At 35.3% G+C, this 21779-nt stretch overlaps 1 protein-coding gene across 2 annotated transcripts in view; it reads left to right on the top strand.

Moving 5' to 3' along the window:
- The window catches only part of PRORP (protein only RNase P catalytic subunit), a 133294-nt gene that overhangs the window by 36804 nt on the left and 74711 nt on the right, over positions 1 to 21779 (top strand). For both annotated transcript variants that reach the window (XM_058738803.1, XM_058738802.1), the window contains one exon: positions 15548 to 15655. In XM_058738803.1, the coding sequence (XP_058594786.1) occupies positions 15548 to 15655 (108 nt within the window). The remainder of the gene's footprint in view (positions 1 to 15547; positions 15656 to 21779) is intronic.

Genomic DNA, 21779 nt, shown 5'->3' on the forward strand with positions numbered 1-21779 from the left:
ATAAGAAGCTAAAGGTAACTTCACGTCAGCTCCCGGGGGCTCCTGCACAGCTCCTTAACTCGAATCCAGCTCAAACTGGCTCATGTAAAAGGGCTGTCAGGCAAGACACAACTAGCAAGGGCTATCAAGTGAAACGCCTAATTAGTGTCTCTTTGGCTGGAACTGTTGATTCTGCAAAACAAAATACATTCCTTCCCTACTTTTGTCCCTTCTCCTTCTCCTTTCTGTTTGATAGCTTTCAGCCCTCTTATTTGAATAACTTCCCTTTGTATCCTAGCTAACAGAATGACCATGATTTACTTATTAAAGGATATTTAGGTTGTCTAAATTAAATCTTACGATTGCAAAAATGCCGCAGTGAATCACCTTACACATTTGCAATTTCTCACATATTCCAAGATACCGGTAACATAGATTACTGCAAGTTGAATTGCTAGGGCAATGGAAAAAATCAATTTTGATTGGCCTCCATGGAAATTTATCAGTATATATATATATATATATATATACACACTGATCAGCAAAGTATGAGAATTTTTTTCTCCACACTTTTGTATTCCAGTGTGTCATCAAACATTTTGATTTTTGCATATCTGAAGTAAAAAAGGGAATCTCAGTATAGGATTAATTTACATTTTTCTTTTTTTTTTAATTTCTTTAATGTTTATTTTTGAGAAGCAGAGCATAAGCAGGGGAGGGGCACAGAGAGAGAGGGAGACACAGAATCTGAAGCAGGCTCTAGGCTCTGAGCAGTCAGCACAGAGCCCGATGCAGGGCTTGAACGCACGAACCGCAAGATCATGACCTGAGCCGAAGTCGAACGCTTAACCAACTGAGCCACCTACATGCTCCTACATTTTTCTTAATGAATAAGTTAAGCATTTTTTCATAGGTTTAAAAACCACTTGTATTTCTTTTCTGCAAACTGCTTGCTTCTATCTTGCTAATTTTTGAGTTACTGAGAGTTTTATTGATTTTTAGGAGCTTTTTATCTGAAAAATTATGATTTGAATTTTTTGAGTCCTTTCTTTCTTTCTTTCTTTCTCTCTTTCTTTCTTTCTTTCTTTCTTTCTTTCTTTCTTTCTTTTCTTCCTTCCTTCCTTCCTTCCTTCCTTCCTTCTCTTATGTTGTTTCTTCCCATGCAAAATTTTAAATAGTAAGATTTGTCAAACTTTTCTCTATGGCTTTTGGGCTTTATATTTTTAGAAAGACCTTTTCCATTACAAGATTATTTAAAAATGAACAAAGAAATAAACCAAAAAAAAACCCCTCCTTTTGTCCCCCACTGCTTTTGTTTTCCCTCACATTTTTGATGCATTTGGAATTTTTTATGGTGTAGATGTAGTATAGTTCCAGCTTGACTTTTTTTGCCCCAGCTAATTGCCTAGTTGTGTCAACACCATTTATATAACAACCTATCTTTTCCTCTAGTAGGTTGGTATCCCACTTTTAACATATATCAAATTCCCATATATATTTGGGTCTGTGTCTTGGACTTTCTATTCTAATTCATTAATCTGTGTACCTGACCATACTGTTTTGATTATTGTAGTTTTATAATATATCTTAATATAGTAGAATTAATCCTTAGAGTTCTGACCCTTATTTTAATAAACTTTCAAGGGACAAATATTATAGGCTTATGATAAAATGTATTAATAATGTTCCCTTGGACAAAATTGTGTTTTGTATGTATGACAGAGTCTCATTACTTTTAATTTTTTTTGGTTACAATTCAAGCACAAACTATATTTTATGTAACAACCAATGTTACAAGTGAAAAAAATTTACATACAAAAAATTATGTCCTCTTGGTACATGTGTTGTACTCTAATTGTATACTTCCCCCCACAAATGCTGGTTGCAACCTATTAAACTAATTTCGTAACCCAGTACTGAGCTGTGACCCACAGTTGAAAAATACCTTATTAGAATTCTATTCAGGTGAAATCCCTTTAGTCTATAGTAGTCATTTTTTTTTGGAGGGGGGAGCAGGAGAAGGGGGGATATCTCATCCTGAATAAATAAGGAAGACCACTTCAAAGCAAGTAGAATTTCTCAACAAAAGAACTCAGAAAAGACATTTGCATTTCTCTCCCATTGTTTGCAAGTACTTTATAGGAGAACATAGTAGTCTTGATTGGCGTACCTTGTATAAGAACTTAGGCCATTTTTGAATGCAAACTGTTGCAGCCAGTCTGGAAAATAGAACTGCCCTACAATCCAGCAATGGCACTGCTGGGTATTTACCCAAAGAATAGAAAAGCACTAACTCAAAGGGATACATGCACCCCTATGTTTATTGCAACATTATTTACAATAGTCCTGATAGGGTAGTAGCCCAGTTGTTGAGGATATGGGGAAAGGGGAACCCTCTCGACCTATTGGTGGGAATGCAAACTGGTGCAGCCAATCTTGGCAAACAGTGTGAAATTTCCTCAGAAAGTTAAAGGTAGAATTACCCTATGACCCAACAACTGCACTGGTAGGTATTTATCCAAAAGATACAAAAATACTGATTTGAGGAGGCACACGCACCCCAATGTTTATAGCAGCACTATTAACAATAGCCCAATTATGGGAAAAGCCCAAATGTCCATTGGCTGATGAGCAAATAAAGAAGATGTGAGATATATATTACTCAGTAATCAGAAAGAATGAAATCTTGTCTTTGCAACAACATGGATAGAACCCAGAGTATATTTTGCTAAGCAAAATAAGATAGTCAGAGAAAGACAAGTACCATATGATTTCACTCATGTGGAATTTAAGAAACAAAACAGATAAACATAAGGGAAGAGAAAGAAAAATAAAATAAGATAAAAACAGAGAGGAAGGCAAACCATAAGAGACTCTTAACTATAGAGAACAAACTGAGGGTTGCTGGAAGGGAGGTTGGGGGGATGGGCTAAATGGGTGATGGGCATTAAAGAGACCACTTGTGATGAGCACTGGGTGTTATATGTAAGTGATGAGTCACTACATTCTACTCCTGAAACCAATACTACACTGTATGTTAACTAACTTGAATTTAAACAAAATATTATAAGAAAATACATTTAAAAAGAAAAATTAAATAAAAAGTAGCCTGATAGATGAGTGGATAAAGTTGTGGGCTGTGTGTGTGTGTGTGTGTGTGTGTGTGTGTGTGTGTGAGATGGAATATTACCCATAAAAAAGAATGAAATCTTGCCATTTGCAACAGCATGGATAGAACTAGAGAGTGTAATACTAAGCAAAATAAGAGAAAGACAAATACCATATGATTTCTCTCTTATGTGGAATTTAAGAAACAAAACAAATGAGCAAAGGGGGAAAAAAAAGATAGAGAGGTAAACCAAGAAACAAACTCTTAACTGTAGAGAACAAAGTGATGGTTACCAGAGGGGAAGTGAGGGGGTGATGGGTAAAATAGGTGATGGGGATTAAGGAGTACAGTTGTCCTGATGAGCACTGAGTGGTTAAAATAAAAGCTTTTATTTATTTATTTATTTAAAACTAAAAGAACAGCTTTTTTTGTTCTGTTTATTTACTTTTGAGAGAGAGAGAGAGAGAGAGTGCCAGTGGAGGAAGGGCAGAGAGAGAGGGACAGAGGATCCTAAGCAGGCTGTGTACTCACAGCAGCAAGCCCGATGTGGGACTTGAACTGAGAACTGTGAGATCATGATCTGAGTGGAAGTCACACACCGAACCATCTGGGCTGCCCAGGCACCCCAAAATAAAAACTTTAAGAAAGAAAAAAAGAAAAGTAGATAGGCCGCTTTTTAAATAGGACTATTTGGGGTTTTTTGCTATTGAGTTTGAATTCTTTATATATTTTTCATATTCCCTATCATATATATGGGCTGCAAATATTTTTTCAAACTATTGCAGAAGCCTTTTAGCTTGATGTAGTCCTACTTTTTATTTTATTGCTTTGCTTTAGGTATGATTTCCAAAAAATTATTACTAAGACCCATGTGAAGGAGCTTTTTTCCCCCTGTTTTCTTCTAGAAGTTTCATGGTTTCAGGTTTTACATCTAAGTCTTTAATCCAGTTTGAGTTGATTTTTGTTAGTGGTGTAAGATAGGGGTGAAGTTTCATTGTTTTAAATGAATATCCAGTTTTCTCAGCACCACTTATTGAAGAGACTGTCTTTTCTCCATTGAATATTCTTGGCTCCCTTGTTAAATTTTAGTTGACTGTATATGCTTGGATTTATTTCTAGGCTCTCCATTCTGTTTCACGGGTGTATTTGTTCTTAGGCTGATATCATACTGTCTTAATTATTATAGTCTTATAGTGTAGCTTGAAATCAGGAAGTATGATGCCTTGTTCGTTGTTCTTTTTCAGTATTTCTTTGGCTACTTGGGGTCTTCATGTTTCCATATAAATTTTAGGAGTATTTTTTCTATTTCTATTTTAAAAATGCTGTTGGAATCTTGATAGGGATTGCATTGAATCTATAGATGGCTTTTTGATAGTATTGGCATTTTAACAGTATTAATTCTTCCAATTTATCAACATAGGATACTTTTGTATTTATTTGTATCTTCTTAGATTTCTTTCATCATTGTATGAAAAGTGGACAAAGGACCTGAATAGACATTTGTCCAAAGAAGTTATATGAATGGGAGCGCCTGGGTAGCTCAGTCGGTTAAGCATCCGACTTCAGCTCGTGTCATGATCTTACAGTTAGTGAATTCGAGCCTCACATCTGGCTCTGTGCTGACAGCTCAGAGCCTGGAGTCTGATTCTATGTCTCCCTCTCTCTGCCCCTCCCCCACTCGTGCTGTCTGTCTGTCTGTCTCTCTCTCTCAAAAATAAATAAACATTAAAAAAAAAGAAGTTATATGAATGGCCAATAGGTACATGAAAAGATTCTCAACATTACTAGTTATTAGGGAAATGCAAATTAAAACCACAATGAGATATCATATTACAACCTGTTAGAATGGCCATCTTCAGGGAGCCTGGATGGCTCAGTTGGTTAAGCAACTGACTCTTGATTTCGGCTCAGGTCATGATCCCAGTGTCTTGGGATCAGGCCCCGGATTGAGGTCTGTGCTCAGTGTGGAGCCTGCTTAAGATTCTGTCTCTCTCCCTCTGCCTACCTTGCACATGTACTCTCTCTCTCTAAAACAAACAAAAAGAATGACCGTTGTCCTGAAGACAAGAGATAACAAATACTGGTGTGGATATGGAGAAAAGGAAATCCTTATGTACTGTTGGTGGGATTGTAACTTGGTACAGGCACTAAGGGAAACAGTATGAAATATGAAAGTTCTTCAAAAAACTAAAAATTCTAGTTCTGGGAACATATCCAAAGGAAATGAAAATACTAACTCAAAAAGATATCTACACTGCCATGTTCTTAGCATTATTTACAATAGCAAAGACAGGGAAATGACTTAACTGTCCATCAATGGATGAATGGATAAAGAAGTTACACACACACACACACACACACACACACGACGGGAATATTATTTAGTCATAAAAAAAACAAGGAAATTTTACCATTTATGACAATATGGATGGACCTTGAAGGCATTATGTTAAATGAAATAAGTCAGACAAAGACACTGTTATGATCTCACTTATATGTGGAATCTAATTTAAAAAAAAAAAAAAAAAAAGCAAAACCCCCACCAAACTCAAACAAAATGAGATCAGACTTGTTACCAGAGGCAGGAGGTCGCGAGGAGAATTAGGGGAAGATGGTCAAAAGATACAAACTTCCTGTTATAAGATAAATAAGTACTCGGTATGTAATATACAGCATGATGACTGTAGCTAACACTGCTGTAGGATATCTAGGAAAGTTGTTTGGAAAGTAGCTCTTTAGAGATCTCATCACAAGGAGAAAATTTTTTTTCCTCTTATTGTACCTATATGAAATGATGTTAATTAAATCTACTGTGACAATCATTTTACAATATATGTACAGCGAATCTTCATACTGTACACCTAAAACTTATACAGTGATGTATGTCATTTATTTCTCAATAAAATGGAAAAAAAGAGCATAGGCCACAATTTATTAGTATGTACTGTCCAGGAAGAAGGAAAAATTATTCCGAAGCAGGTGCCGTGGGGTTCAGGCCCTTCTGAGGACTACTCCACCATCTTCAAACATAGTCATTTGGTTGTCTTCTGGCTTTTGTGGTTGCCAGCTTGATTTTGGTTTCTCTGAGCTGTTGTAGAACATATGACAGCATGGACTTCTAGGTTTTAAATCCCAAGTCCACCACTTACTAGTTATGTGACTGGCTTAACTTCTCTGTGCTTTCATTTTCCTAATCTGTTAAGTTCCTAACCACTTTTTAGGAAGGAGAAAGTTAATATATGAAAAGCGCTTAGAATTCTTGTTTTTCTCTATTTTGTGATCTGCTTGTCACATAGAAACCCCTATAAAAGTCCTTCTGTAACTCTTATTTGACTTGGATATATATAGGATTTCTTTCTTCAACCTCAAAATTAAAAATTTTGTGAGAAGAGGACTAGGTGAATTTTTTCATTAAGTTTCCCTGAATTTCATGAATCCTTAAAGACTTAGATTTTTTGTTTAATATTAGGAAAGATTTTTTTTTAATGATTAGTTCTCATCTTTTTGTTATTTTTAAAAAAGTTTTTTAACATTTATTTATTTTTGAGAGACAGAGAGAGGCAGAGCATGAGCAGGGAGAGAGAGGGAGACACAGAATCTGAAGCAGGCTCCAGGTTCTGAGCTGTTAACACAGAGCCCAACATGGGGCTCGAACCCATGAACTGTGAGATCATGACCTAAGCCGAAGTTGGACACTTAACGGACTGAGCCACCCAGGCACCCCAGTTCTCATCTTCTTGTCTGACTTATTCCTCATTGTTGTGAGGCTTAAGTTGTCTCTGTTCTCTGTCCTTTGTATCTATAATGTTTTTTTCTCTTAACATTTTCTTTTAGTTCTTTTCCTCTGCATTCTTGTAGAATTTCTCAAAGTTGGTTCACCAAATCCATGTTCTGGTAAATTACTAATCTAATCTTTATGGCTTTTCATGGAGATTTAAATTCTGCAGTTGCAATTCGTTTTTTCTTGCATTTCTTTTATTTTTGCCAGGTCTCATAAATGCAACTGAATTTGTCCTCAATAATAAATAAACAATAATAAAATATGTCCTCTATCCCCTGAGTTTTTGTTGTTTCTGAACTTCTGCTTCTGCTTTTGCTACACTACCCATTCTTTCTGGCCATTTTACCCACTCTGGTTTTCTCTAGCACCTGTGTGCCAATGACTCAAAGATATATATAGCTCTAGCCCTCACATTCTCACCGAACCCCAAACTTCCTGTTGGCCATCTTCCTGAATACCATCCTTTCAGTGACAGGATGAGAGTGGTAAACTATTTTATTCTTTGTCTGTAAATGTCTATTTGAATGATAGTTTAATTACATGGAATTTAATGTCTTTCCTCAACACTTTGATGATAGTATTGCAATATCTTCTGGTCTCTATTTTAGTTACTATTGAGAAGATTGCTTTTGGTCCAATTTTTTTTTAAGTTTTTTATTTAAGCAATCCCTACACTTAATATAGGGCTCAAATTCACGACCCCAAGATGAAGAGTCGCACACTCCTCCAACTGAGCCAGCCAGGTGCCCTATCAGTCCAATTTTTGTTCTGTATATCATCTCCATCCTCCTTGTTGCTCTTTAAAATTGTTTTCACTTCTGCTGTTTCACTATGATATGTATTATGAATGTATTTCTTTTTCCTGCTTGGGATTCACTGAGCTTCCTGAATCTGATGTTTCATATCTTGAATCACTTCTGAATAATTCTCAGCCCTTATATCTTCAAATATTGCCTCTCCTGAAATTCCCATTAGACATTTGTGAGACCCTTTCACTCTCCTCTATGTCTCTTACTCTTTCTTTCTTTCTTTCTTTTTTTTTTTTTTAATATTTATTTTGGGCAGAGCACAAGTCAGGGAGGGGCAGAGAGAGGGGAACAGGGGATCCAAAGCAGGCTCTGAGCTGACAGGCTTACAGCAGTGAGCCCGATGTGGGAGCTCGAACTCACGAACCTCAAGATCATGACCTGAGCTGAAGTCATACACTGAACTGACTGAGACACTGAGGTGCTCCTACTCTTTCTTTCCTATTATTTCATCTTGTTATATTTTTGAATTGCATTCTGGGTAACATTTTTAGATCTATCTTCTAATTTGCTACTTCTTACCTCATATGTGTCTGTTCTTCTCTCTACCCATTCATTTCTGGGCTTTTCCCCTACTGTTTCAATAATTTACAGACCACAGAATTCATCATTTTAAGTGAACAGTTCACTGATTTTGAGTAAATTTATATACTTGTGTGGCTACCACCATGATTCAGCTTTAGAATACTTCTTTCACCAAAAACTTTCATCATGCCCTTTGGAGGTCAGTCCCTGCTCCTACTCCTATAACCCCAGCAACCACTGAGCTGCTGTCTGTCTCTGTAGTTTTGTCTTTACTAATAGTTGCGTATACATAGAATCATATAATCTGTAATGTTTTTGTTTGTCTTTCACTTAAAATAATGCTGTGTATTTGTTTTTACAATATATTAGATTTAGTTTGAAATATAGTGTTTTTGAGTTTTTGTTACATGTATCAGTTATTTTTCATTGCTGAGTGTATTTAAGTGTGTTAATACATCAGAGTTTGTTCATTCACCAACTGATGGACATTTGGATTTTCTCCCATCCGTTTAGTTTCAGTTAGTTATTTTAGGATGTTAATTTTAGAACTTCTCTTTCAAATTGTTTTCTTCATTTTTTTCATGGTCTCTTTCTTTTCTTACAGTTTTGATTCTTTTTGTACATTTTAATTATTTTTACATATTTTATATTGTCTCTTAGGTTTCTCCATTTTTCCTTTTTCCTGAACTCTTTGGGCATTAATCCTTCAGTGTGTCAGAAGACTCCCACATGGTAGATTGTTTACTCTTGTGTTTTTTTATTTTAAATTGGTGAGTTCGGTTTTAGAAGGACTTGCTCTTTCTATGAATGTCCCTTTGTTGCCTAGATTATTGGTATTATCTCTCTGGAGAGGTTTGGTATTTGCTTCTGCCAAACAAGAGATGTTACTGGATCAGAACCAGGTGTGTGTGTGTGTGTGTATGTGTTTTAAAGTAAGCTCTGCTCCCAACATAGGGCTTGAACTCATGCCCCTGAGATCAAGAGTTACATGCTCTACTGACAAAGCCTGCCAGGCGCCACTGGATCAGAACTAGTTTTTATGTAATTTCTCAGTGGAACATATTAAAACACATTTAAAACGCAAACCTGGAGTTTCTTTTTGTTCAGGGATTTTTTTCCCCCTACTTAGATCCCTGGTAGAGATAGAAAGGGTGGTGTATTGTGTTTTGACATCAGTGTTCCCATCTGTAAAGGTTCCTCTTTTATTCGGGAATTCACTTCCAATTTCTCCCTTCATTTGGAAGGTTTGATATATCTCCAGGTTCCATGGTGGTATCAGAAACCAGGCTCCTGTTTGCTAATACCCATTCCATTTCTTTTCTTGTCTCCTAGACAACATTAGCATCAATTTTTATCCTTACCATTCTGATTTTCAGATTTGGCTTCATCTCTGGCACTGGGAGACTTTTTCTTTTTCTCTTTCTTTCTTTCTTTCTCTCTTTCAAGTTCAACCATGCATAGGTATTTTTGTTGTATTTTACACAGCCTTTTAGAAACTTCTGGCAGAAAGGGTTTGTTGGGGTTTTTTTTCATCTTTCTGGAATCAGAAAACTCAGATAAGATTGTAAGTATTTAAAAACAGAGTAGCATAGTATAGTAGTTTTAGCTATAATTACTAAATGAAAAACATCTCCTAAAATATAACTTGTTATTAAGGGAGTGTAAGCTTTCTAAGACTATTAGTTGTTAGATTGCAGTGACATTTTCTAGACATACAATTTCATTTTTCTTTGGCTACAGTAAGGCAATCATTTTGGTGTTCTTTTTATTTCACACTTATTTGTATCTCATGGGGTAAAGAAGGTATGCAAAGAAATTTGTCCGTTAGATGCAGAGATGGATTTTTTTATTGTGGTTCCATGTTAAGAACAGTGCTTCCCACCAAAATAGCTGGTATTCCCCTGTTTTTCCATATCTGCTATGACTAAAGCCAGTTGTTTTAATACTCCCTTTCTTCTAATCTTTGGAAAATATAATGATTGTTGTAGTACATTGGATATAATTAACATGTTGAGTTCATTGTTTCTTTTATGATGTAAAGTTTTGAGTATACATTGTTGTAGTCCTGTTTCCCCTGAGTTGCCATTGTAGAGGAGGATGTTAACTCAATACAATAAATGAGAGACATCTGTTTTGAATTTCCTGGTGAGGTTTATATCAAAGTCTCCTAAGTAAACTGCTATAAACATATGGACCATCATTTCAAAATATTGAAGAGTTTTAACCTCTTCTAGGTAGAAAGGTAAAAGAGAAGTGTTAGCATCTATTGGAATATCATTTGTTGAGAAAAATCAGTTGCTTAACCTCTTTGCCTTCTCATCCATGATGTAGGAGGAGTAATAAATAGAAGAGTCAATTTCTATTGCCATGTATATTGTGAGAGTCATTTATAATTAGGAAGTCAGATCTTTGGTGGCAGGTGCTGGAATCATCTGTGTCATGTATATGCTGTCCCATTCTTTTATTTCTTTTTTTGATGCACATATTTGGATCATTTTGCTACTCATTTATGATTAGGTAACAACTACAAAACAATAAATATCAATTCTGCTTCTTTGTTTCAAATAAAAAATTGGATATGATACAGAATTTAAAACTTTTGATTAGCTGTTTTAGAATTGTTTTACATTTATTTCCTCTTTCCCATATTGTAGTAATAAACAAGAATTGAATTTTTAAAACTTAAACTCAAAACATAATACATAAAAACTTTATAGTTATTTGAACTTTCAAATTGCCTAATCATTAATCATGAAATGTTCAAAGCTTTTGGTGTTTAGTTAAGGGCCTTGGTTGTTCTTTCCTCTGCCTAAAAGGTTCTTCCCTCAGAGGAAGCATGGTTGTTGACCCCTTCACTTCATTCAAGTCTTTGTTTAAATGTTACCTGATTAGAAAGACCCTTTCCTTTCACCATATCTAAAGTAGAGAGGGGCTTGGAAGAGTTGGGCTAACACCCTGCCCTGATTAAATTTTCTTCAAGGCACTTTTCTCTACCTAAAATTAAATATCTATTTGTTAACTTGGTATTGCTTGTTTCCTCTACTAATATATAAATTTCTTTAGCTCAGTGAATTTGTTCACTATTCTGTTCTGTTCCTAGGAAGAAGAATATTATTTGGCACATAACACATGCTCAATGAAAATCTATTGACTGACCAAGTGAATGTATTATAAACTTGTGGTCTGCAGGTGGAATCTAGCCCAAAAATGTTTTTTGTTTGAGCTTCTTTGTATTTTATTCTTTTTAATAGTTATTTAACAGTGTTTCAAAATGCCAGATTTTTTATTTTCCTTGAAAAATTAAATCTCCTAGCCCTGAGTATTTATTTCATGTGGCAGCAATTAGCTGGACTGAGCACTGGGCTACTCCTTTGTAAGGGACCTACATTCTCCAGTTTGTCAGCCTTTACTTCTTTCTATAGAATCTTGGACCATGAGACTTACACTATTTGCTATTTATCATTTTGCCTGCTCTTTTGTGTTTTCATAGACTTGGCCCATTTTACTTATTTAGGTCACCTGCCTGGTCCTTGTAGACATTTGAGCTAACAATCTCTATTGCAAGTTATGGTGTTTGTAATTCCTATGCAGTAACACCTCTTAGATTTAAGCCTAGAAGTATAAAATGAGTAAAGATGATAGAAGTTGTGACTTTTTATTGAAGGAAATATATGTTGAATTTGTAAAGCCTATATGTTACACAAATGAATTCCTTTTAGGCCAATGAGCACACAATAAGATGCTCAACATCATTAGTCATTTGGGAAATGTACATCAAAACCGCACTGAGGTACCATTTCACATCTGAAAGTATGAGTATAATAAAAAACACATAAAATAACAAGTATCGGTGAGGCTGTTGAGAAATTGGAAGCCTTGTACATTGTAGTTGGGAATGTAAAATGGTATAGCTACTTGGAAGACAGTCTAGCAGTTCCTCAAAAAGTTAAACAAAGAGTTACTATTATTACATATGGTAGCTCATGACAGTTTCCCTCCTAGATGTATACCCAAGAGTAATGAAACATACATCCATCTAAAATTTTTGTACACAGATGTTCATTGCAGCATTGTGTGTAATATCCAAGAAGTGGAAATAATCCAAATGTCCATCAACTAATGAATGGATAAATAAAATGTGGTATAATCCATACAATGGAATATTATTTGGCAATAGAAAGGAATGAAGTACTCATTTATGTTATAATACTAATGAACCTTGAAAACATTATATTGAGTGAAAGAAGTCAGTCACAAAAGACTATATATTTGTATAATTCAGTTTGCCACGTGGTAAGGTAGTGGAATGGGGATTGACTGCTGAGCATGGAGTTTCTAGTAGGAAAGACAGAACTAAAATTGGATTGTAGTAATGTTGCACAACCTGTGAATTGTATACGAGTGAAACCTTGAATTGCAACTGACTTGTTCTGCAAGTGTTCTGCAAGACAAGAAAATATTTCTAATAAATTTTAATTTGATAAACGAACGATGTTTTGCAACATGAATAATAAGTGATGCCGAATGGCATGATCACATGATTAAAACTGAGATGGCATGATCACAACTGAGCCAATGGTTCTGGAAATTTGATTTGGTATACAAGTGCTTTGGATTACAAGCGTGTTTCTGGAAGGAATTATGCTCACAAACCAAGGTTTTACTATACTTCAAATGAGTGGATTATATGGTATATGAATTATGTATCAATAAATTTTTTTCAAAAGAACTTCTTTTGTTAGTCAAGAAACAAATGATCAAAAGATTGGTGGATTTTCATACTTTAAATCATTAGCCAATCTAATCAAGTACAATCCGGCAGCAGCACTAGAAAGAAATAATTTAAATTTACCCTCCATTAAAACACTTAAGCTTGCAGATTTGTATAGGCCTATGCCATAGTTAATATGCTGTCTCAGTAGGTCACCTCTTTGTCATGCCTTATCAGCATGATCTACTCAGTGGCTTTTGAGTGCAACGACATATAAACTTGTTTAGTTTGAAAAGTGAGCATCTTGGATACACACAGCAAGTATTACAAAGTAATAAAGTGTTACTCCTCGACTGGTAATATTTAGTAAATGGAGATTTCGTAATGGGGGAAAAGCCCAATCTGACATTTAAAATTTTTCTGTGTATTAGATACGGATCAGGAGGCTAAATCTCCAGATGGAATTTTACTACACATTCTATGATTGCACAGAGGTTCCTGAGACTCACCTTTCAAACAAACCATCACAAGTATAACCTTTTCCATTCTGTGATTTTAAGGGATTTCCAAGTCTTGTTAACATAGAATATCGGAACTGGAAGGGGACTTTGTAAGTTATCTAGTTTGACTCTTGATTTTCCAAATGTCCATTTTGCCAGTCATGGTGAACTGCCTTGCTTTGTCATTACTCCTGAGGTGAATACAACATAGTACTAAGAGCAGCACCACAATGATATATTGGAAGTATAGTGGGAAATCTTTTCCATGTTAATTAGTGAAACCTGAATTTTAGAATTTAATGCATTTGTTTTGTTTCCCTTGGTTCATTCAGACCAAAACAAGAAATGGTCATATTGTATGCAAACTGTTTTCATTCTCCTTGATAGTTTTATTTCCATTTATTCCATTTATAAAAAACAGTATTTATAAAAAAAAATAGTATTCCTATTGCAACTTTATTTAGTTAGTTTAGATATTAGTTGGAACTTTCTAAACATTTTTCAGGAAATATATTTGAGCAAAGAAATTTTTAAAAAGTGTTATGCTGAGTAGAAAGGAAAGAGGTTGGTCCCATACAACTGGAGTTGGCAAGGATAGAAAAGCTAAAGAAGTCAAGTGAGAAATGAAAGCATGCATATGGATTAGTGGTTGTTTTATTTTATTTTTAATTAATTTAGTTTTAAATGAAGTCTGGTTGACATACAACATTATAGTAGTTTCAGGTGTACAACATAGTGATTCAACATTTATATACATTATGAAATGCTCACTGAGGTAAGTATAGTTATCATCTGTCACCATACAAAGTTACTACAGTATTATTGATTATATTTCCTATGCTGTACTTTACATCCTTATGACTTATTTTAAAACTGTAAGTTTGGGTGGCTCAGTCAGTTAAGTGTCTGACTCTTGATTTTGGCTCAGATCATGATCTCAAGGTCATGAGAACTAGCCCTGCATCGAGATCCATGCTCAGCATGGAGCCTGCTTGGGATTCTCTCCTTCCCTCTCCCTCTGCCTCTCCCTCACTTGTGCATACTCTCTCTCCCTCTCTCTCAAAAAAACATTTAAAAGAAGAAGAATAATAAAACACCACACTGTCATTCACATTTTGCGTTTCCTCTAATTTCTGCCTGCTTTCAGTCATTGTCTAGTATCTTCAAATAGTTGGTTTTTATGTAAAATTTATATTATTATATTTTATATAAAATTTATATTATATATAGTCCAGGACAGACTATTCCATCATTACCAGAAATGGAGCTCCTTCTCCTCCTTTTCTTCCTTCCATAGCACTCATCACATTTGACATTTAATATAATTTATTAACTTATGTGTTTATTTTATGTCTCCTTCCACTAAAATGCAGGTTCCACTAAGTTAGAGTTTTATCTGTCTGGTAACTGCTGGGCACACAGTAGATGCCCCACAAATATTTGTTGAATAACCCAACTCTTCAAAATAGCCAGAAGTAAATAAAAACCTCTTGATGACCGAAGAGCTATTGTAGAGCCTTGTTCTTTCAACACAGTTGCACTAGTAGACTGACATATCTGAGGTTTACTTCTCCTTGGCATACAGAACAAGATATAGAGATTTTGACATTTCATTCTCATCATGACTACCATGTAACTCAGTTTAGTAGGCAATAGCTAGGTGCAGATCGAATGAAATAGCATGTGAAAGTATTCTAGGAAGTGTACAGTGCTATGAGATTATAAGGTATATCAGTTGATTACATGTGGTTGCATTTATTAGTCTGGTCTTTTTGGATTTCATTTTGAAAGTATCTTTGTGTGCATTTGAAAAAAATTTTTTAATGTTTATTTTTTTATTTTTGAGAGAGAGAGAGAGCAGGGGAGCGGTCAGAGAGAGAGACAGAATCTGAACCAGCCTCCAGGCTCTGAGCTGTCAGCACAGAGGCCGATGCGGGGCTTGAACCCACAAACTGTGAGATCATGACCAGACCCTGAAGTCGGGTGATTAACTGAGCTACCCAGGTGCCCCTTTTTGTGTGTATTTTTAAGGGATGAATATATTTACTTACCAGAACAATAATAAAAGTCATAACAGTGTGTTTATGATAAAGCCCTTGCTAAGTTTTATTGTTTTATCTGGCTTTTCTTTTTTAGGAACTTGAGAGATTTCAGAACTTTGTAAAATGCTGTCCTCCTTTTGATATCGTCATTGATGGGCTCAATGTTGCCAAAACATTTCCTAAAGCTCGTGAATCTCAAGTTGTAAGTACAAGTTTTATTTTGTTATTCCAAATCTCTAGAAATATTTACTGTACTTATTTGTGATCTTCCTTGGATGTGTTAACTCCCCATTTTTCCTTCCTCTAAAAATAAGCTCCTAAAGGTGTCACAGTAACCAACCACTTATCTAAGATTCACTGTTTTCATCTCTGGCAAGAAAGTGACTCTTATAGGCTGGCCAAGAGTCATTAAAAAGCCATGTAGTAGAGGGCCATTTCAGCCCTTTTTCTTTCTTTCTTTTTTTTTTTTTAATTTTTTAAATGTTTATTTTTGAGAGAGAGAGAGAAAGGGAGAGAGCACAAGTCGGGGAGGGGCAGAGAGAGAGGAAGACACAGCAGGCTCCAGGCTCCCAAGTTGCCAGCACAGAGTCCAAGGTGGGACTCGAACTCATGAACTGCAAGATCATGACCTGAGCCGAAGTCAGACACTTAACCAACTGCACCACCCAGGTGCCCTCAGCCTTTTTACTTATATAACCTTTAACCTTCTTCTACATCTCTACTCTTTCTTTGGGGTTACTCTGTCATTTCCCTGTGAGTCACATTCCTCTATTTGAAATTTTTCAACATAAACTAAGAGATGTTAATATACCCATACTTGTTTTTTCCAAACATAGTATGTTCATAAATGAATCTAACCCCGCTCTTTTTTTTGTAAGGTAATCATTTGTTCTCTAAGTTTATAAGTGTCCTGTAGTTTCTAATAGGAATATCATGATTTTTAATAGCAGTTATATGAAATTTTACATATAATTTATAGCAATTTTTATACTCTATAGCAATTATTTTAATCCTCATTTTTATAGATTAGAATACTAGAAAAGTGAAGCCAATTTTGTATAGTAAATCTGTAGAAAGCAGTCATAACATCAGAATTAAATTGTAGACAGGTCCTGGATTTCAAGCTTGTGGTTCTTACTGCTGGCAATCTATGGCCATTCATCTGTAGTTAATCTGTGTTATTTCTTAAAAATTACTGCCAATTTAAAAGCTTTTTCTCAGAGATGCGACTAGTCCCGTTTGGCCATTGATACTCAGAAAAGCTTACAAGTACCAAGGACGAGGTTGATTTACAGAAATTTCTTTATATGTCTATCCTTTATGCCTACATTTTTATGGTCACGTATGTACTTTTCAATCCTTTATTTTTAAAAAACACAAAAGCAAGTTGAAAATATTTTTGTCCTTTAGGTACTTGAAGGGTTATTTGAGGCAGCAATATTGAAAAGGGCAAAGCCAGAAAATGAAGCATAAAATTACTATCACTAGTACATGGTGGAGCTCAAAATCAGAAGTTCTCAGCTAATCTGTGTAAAGTTTTGTATTTGTTTACCTTTTATTTGACATTCAGCTTCACACAAAGCAGTAAAAATTGGCTTGCCAGAAATATATAGCCCAAATTGGGTGAACATTTTTGGGAAAAGTAACACGTTGAAAATGCTGTAGTGGATATATCCCCAAGTATTATAGGAGATTATTTATTTATTTATTTATTTATTTATTTATTTAACGTTTATTTATTTTTGAGACAGAGAGAGACAGAGCATGCACAGGGGAGAGGCAGAGAGAGAGGGAGACACAGAATCTGAAACAGGCTCCAGGCTCTGAGCTGTCAGCACAGAGCCTGACGCGGGGCTCGAACTCATGGACCACGAGATCATGACCTGAGCCGAAGTTGGACGCTTAACCGACCGAGCCACCCAGGTGCCCCTATAGGAGAAAATTTTTTACATTTGGAAAGATCTTAGCAGATTTTGGCAAACCAAGAGGCAAAGAACAAAGATTAACCTGTGAAATCATAGGCAGCTGCCACCACTTTTAGCTTTCACTCTTAAAATAATTTAATGTTAACAACACTTTATGTGGACAGGTAACTGTTATTACTCAGCTCGTAAAAGCACCCTTATCTTGTAGCAGTACATTGGTATTATATTTGGGAAACTGCAGCTCAGAGGCTCTCAGCTTAGAGATGCACCTGAATAAGGAAAAAGGAAAAAATTTCCTTCTCAAGTTTTTTCTCAAATCTCGAATCTAGAGATTTATATTAAAAAAAATACAGATATATCATATTTCTCATAGGCCTCTCCCCCCCCCCCTTTTTTTTATATCTATTGTCAGACCCTCTTGTGGCTTAGTTTTATTCTTTAACACTTTAGGTTGTCTGAACTAGCTTCCCAGTTTTTCTGTTAATCTTGTAAATAGAATTTTAGCTTAGAAGTTAAGAATAAGGATTCCGGAGTCAGACTTTTTGAATTCTAGTCCTGGTTCTTCCACTTTCAGTAGCTTTCATGGTTTGAACAAATTACCTAACCTCTCTGTGCCTTAGTTTCCCAGTGTGTAAAATGGAGATAATAATAGTACCTATCTCACAAAGATGTTATAAAGAATAAATGAGTTAATATATGTAAGCATTTGGCACATTGTAAGTATCTAATAGGTGTAACTATTATTGTGATTACTATTCAGATTGATTTCCTATCTGGAACCATAATTCTTGCTTTCAGTAGACCCTTATTTGGCAGTTTTTTTCCATCATATCATCTATGTAAATAGAATTAAAATACAAAACTCTGCCTTAATATTAGACTGAATCTAGGTCAGGTATTCAAATAATAATTGAGAATTGAAGGCAGTACTACCAAAAACTTAAGAAAAATTTTAAATGCAATGATGTTTTTAAAATTTTTTTTACGTTTATTTTTGAGAGAGAGAGAGCGAGAGCAAGTGGGGGAAGGGCAGAGAGAGGGAGACAGAGGATCCAAAGCGGGCTCTGTGCTGACAGCAGATACCCCAGTGCGGGGCTGGAACTCAAGAACCACAAGATCATGACCTGAGCCTAAGTTAGATGCTTAACCTACTGAGCCACCCATGCGCCCCTAATGTGATGATTTTAAGAAATTTTAGTTTCCTCTGATTATAAAAGTAATGCATGTAGAAAATTTAGAAATTACAGTAAATAAAATTATATATAACCCTATCATTCAACAATAATCACTGTCAGTGTTTTATTTCCTTGCAGTGTTTTTCCATTTTCTTACCTAATTGAGCTTCAACTGTGTAATGACTATATATCTGCATTTTAATTCACAGTTGTTGAAAGCTCTCAATAAAAACAAAATTCTAAAAGGTGTAGAACTACCCATTTAAAAATATTTGAAGGGTGCCTTGGTGGCTCAGTTGGTTAAGCATCTAACTCTTGATTTTGGCTCAGGTCATGATTTCGCAGTTCTTGAGATCAAGCCCTGCTTCGGGCTCTGCACTGACAGCACAGAGAGACTGCTTGGGATTCTCTCTCTCCCTTTCTGTCTGCCCCTCGCTCGCTCATGTACATACTTTCTCAAAACTCTCAAATAAATAAACTTAAATAAACAGTTAAAAAAATAAAATATTTGAGATGGAAGCACCTTAAAAGAGCACATAAAAAGGGGTACCTGGGTGGCTCAGTCTGTTAAGCCTCTGACTCTTGATTTTGGCTCAGGTCATGATCTCCAGAGAACTCTTAATGACATTGAAGAATTACCTTCCTGAATGGCACCCCCAAGGCATGGGTATAAGATTAAATGACCTGGATGAGCACTGGGTGTTGTATGGAAACCAATTTGACAGTAAATTTCATATATTAAAAAATAAAAAAATAATTAAAAAAAATTAAAAAAAAACAAAACAAAACTTTCAGGCCATTGTGGCCAGATAAAAGAAAAAGTAAAAAAGGTGTTCTGATGTGGTAAATAGACAGAAATGCTCTAAAAACTAAGGACCAAACATTCCCCATGTAACAATGATATGAAGTGTTCACATATATAAGACAATACCATATTCTCAAACACTGAGTAGAGTATTAATGACTTAAAGTCCATTACACCAAGTGCAAGAAGTCAAATAAAAAAAAAAAAAAAGATTAAAAATAAAATAAAATAAAATAAGATTAAATGACCTTTTAAGGTAATGACCCTTTAGAAAGTTTAATCTTGATTCAGGGGCCAAATCTAGACAAGCAAGTCATTTTGGAGAAAATAAAATAGCTGAATCCAGCTAGCAAACTGAATATTTAGTGAACTACCCTTTAAAAAAATTTTTTTTAATTAAAAAAATTTTTTTTCCTCATGATAAGTGCACTCCTTAATTCCCATTACCTATTTCACCCACCCACTCCCTCTTCCCCTCTGGTAAATCCATCAATTTGTTCCCTGTAGTTAAGAGTCTGTATCTTGGTTTGTCTTTCTCTTTTTCCCTCTGCTCATTTGTTTTGTTTTGTTTCTTAAACTCCACAAATGAGTGAAATCATGGTATTTGTCTTTATCTCTTTTTTCTTTTTTTTAATGTAAGATTTTTTTAATGTTTACTTTTGAAAGAGAAAGAGAGAGAGAGCATGAGCAGGGGAGGGGAAAAGAGAGAGATACAGAGGATCTGAAACAGACTCCATGCTTGACAGTGGAGAGACCAATGTGGGGCTCAAACGCACAGACTGCACGATCATGACCTGAGCCAAAGTCCGACACTTAATTCACTGAGCCACCCAGGTGCCCTGGTGTTTGTCTTTTTCTGACTTATTTCATTTTCACATTATACTCTCTAGCTCTGTCCATGCTATTGAAAAGGGCCAAATTTCATTCTTTTTTTGGCTAAATGATATTTCATTATATATATATACCATTTCTTTTTTATCCATTCATCTGTCGATGGACACTTGTGCTGCTTCCGTTGTTTGACTATTGTAAATAATGCCGCGGTAAACATAGGGGTGTGTGTATCCTTTTGAATTAGTGTTTTTTTGTATTTTTTGGGTAAGTACCCAGTAGTGTAATTACTGGATTATAGGGTAGTTTTTACTTTAATTTTTTGAGGAACTTCCATACTGTTTTCCACAATGACTGCACCAGTTTGCGTTCCCGTCAACAGTGTGAGAGTCTTCCTTTTTCTCCACATTCTCGTCAACACTTGCTGTTTCTTGTGTTTTTTATTTTAACCATTCTCACAGGTGTGAGGAAATACCTTGTGTAAGTTGATTTGCATTTCCCTGATGATGACTGATGTTGATCATCCTGTCATGTGTCTGCTGGCCATCTAGATGTCTTTTTTTTTTTTTTTTTTGAATGTTTATTTATTTTGAGAGAGAGAGAGTGCACAAGTGGTGGAGAGGCAGAGAGAGAGGGAAAGAGAAAATCCCAAGCAGACTCCACTCTCAGTGTGGAGCCCAAAGTGCAGCTCAATCTCAACAACCATGAGATCATGACTTAGCTGAAATCAAGAGTCCAATGCTTAACTGACTGAGCCACCCAGGCTCCCCTGGATGTCTTCTTTGGAGAAATGTTTGTTCATGTCTTCTGCTCATTTTTTAATTGGATTGTTTGTTTTTTGGGGGTGTTGAGTTATATCAGTTCTTTATTTATTTTGAATACTAACCCTTTATAGGATATGTTGTTTGCAAATATCTTTTCCCATTCAGTAGGTTCCCCTTTAATTTTGTTGACTGTTTTCCTTCACTATGCAGAATTTTTTTATTTTGATGTAGTTCCAGTGGTTTATTTTTGCTTTTATTTCCCTTGCCTCAAGAGACCTATCTAGAAAAATGTTGCTAGGGCCAATGTCAGAGCAATTACTGCATGTGCTCTCTTCAAGGATTTGTATGGTTTCAGGTCTCACATTTAGGCCTTTAGTCCATTTTTAGTTTATTTCTGTGTATGGTGTAAGAAATTGTCCAGTTTCATTCTTTTGCATGTAGCTGTCTTTTCCCAGCACCATTTGTTTAAGAGACTGTCTTTTTCCCACTGTATACTCATTCTTCTTTTATCGGAGATTAATTGACCATATATTTGTGGGTTTATTTCTGAGTTTTATGTTCTATTCCATTGATCTACGTGCCTGTTTTTGTGCCAGTACCATACTGTTTTGACCACTACAACTTTGTAGTAAGTTTTGAAGTATAGGATTATGATACCTTCACTTTTTTTCTTTTTCTAGTTTGCTTTGGCTATTTGGGGTCTTTTGTGGTTCCATACAAATTTTAGGATTGATTATTCTAGTTATGAAAAATGCTGTTGGTATTTTGATAAGGATTGCATTAAATCTGTATATTGCTTTGAGTAATACAGAGATTTTAACAATAT

Source organism: Neofelis nebulosa, chromosome 7, assembly GCF_028018385.1.
Source record: "Neofelis nebulosa isolate mNeoNeb1 chromosome 7, mNeoNeb1.pri, whole genome shotgun sequence".
Lineage (NCBI taxonomy): Eukaryota > Metazoa > Chordata > Mammalia > Carnivora > Felidae > Neofelis > Neofelis nebulosa.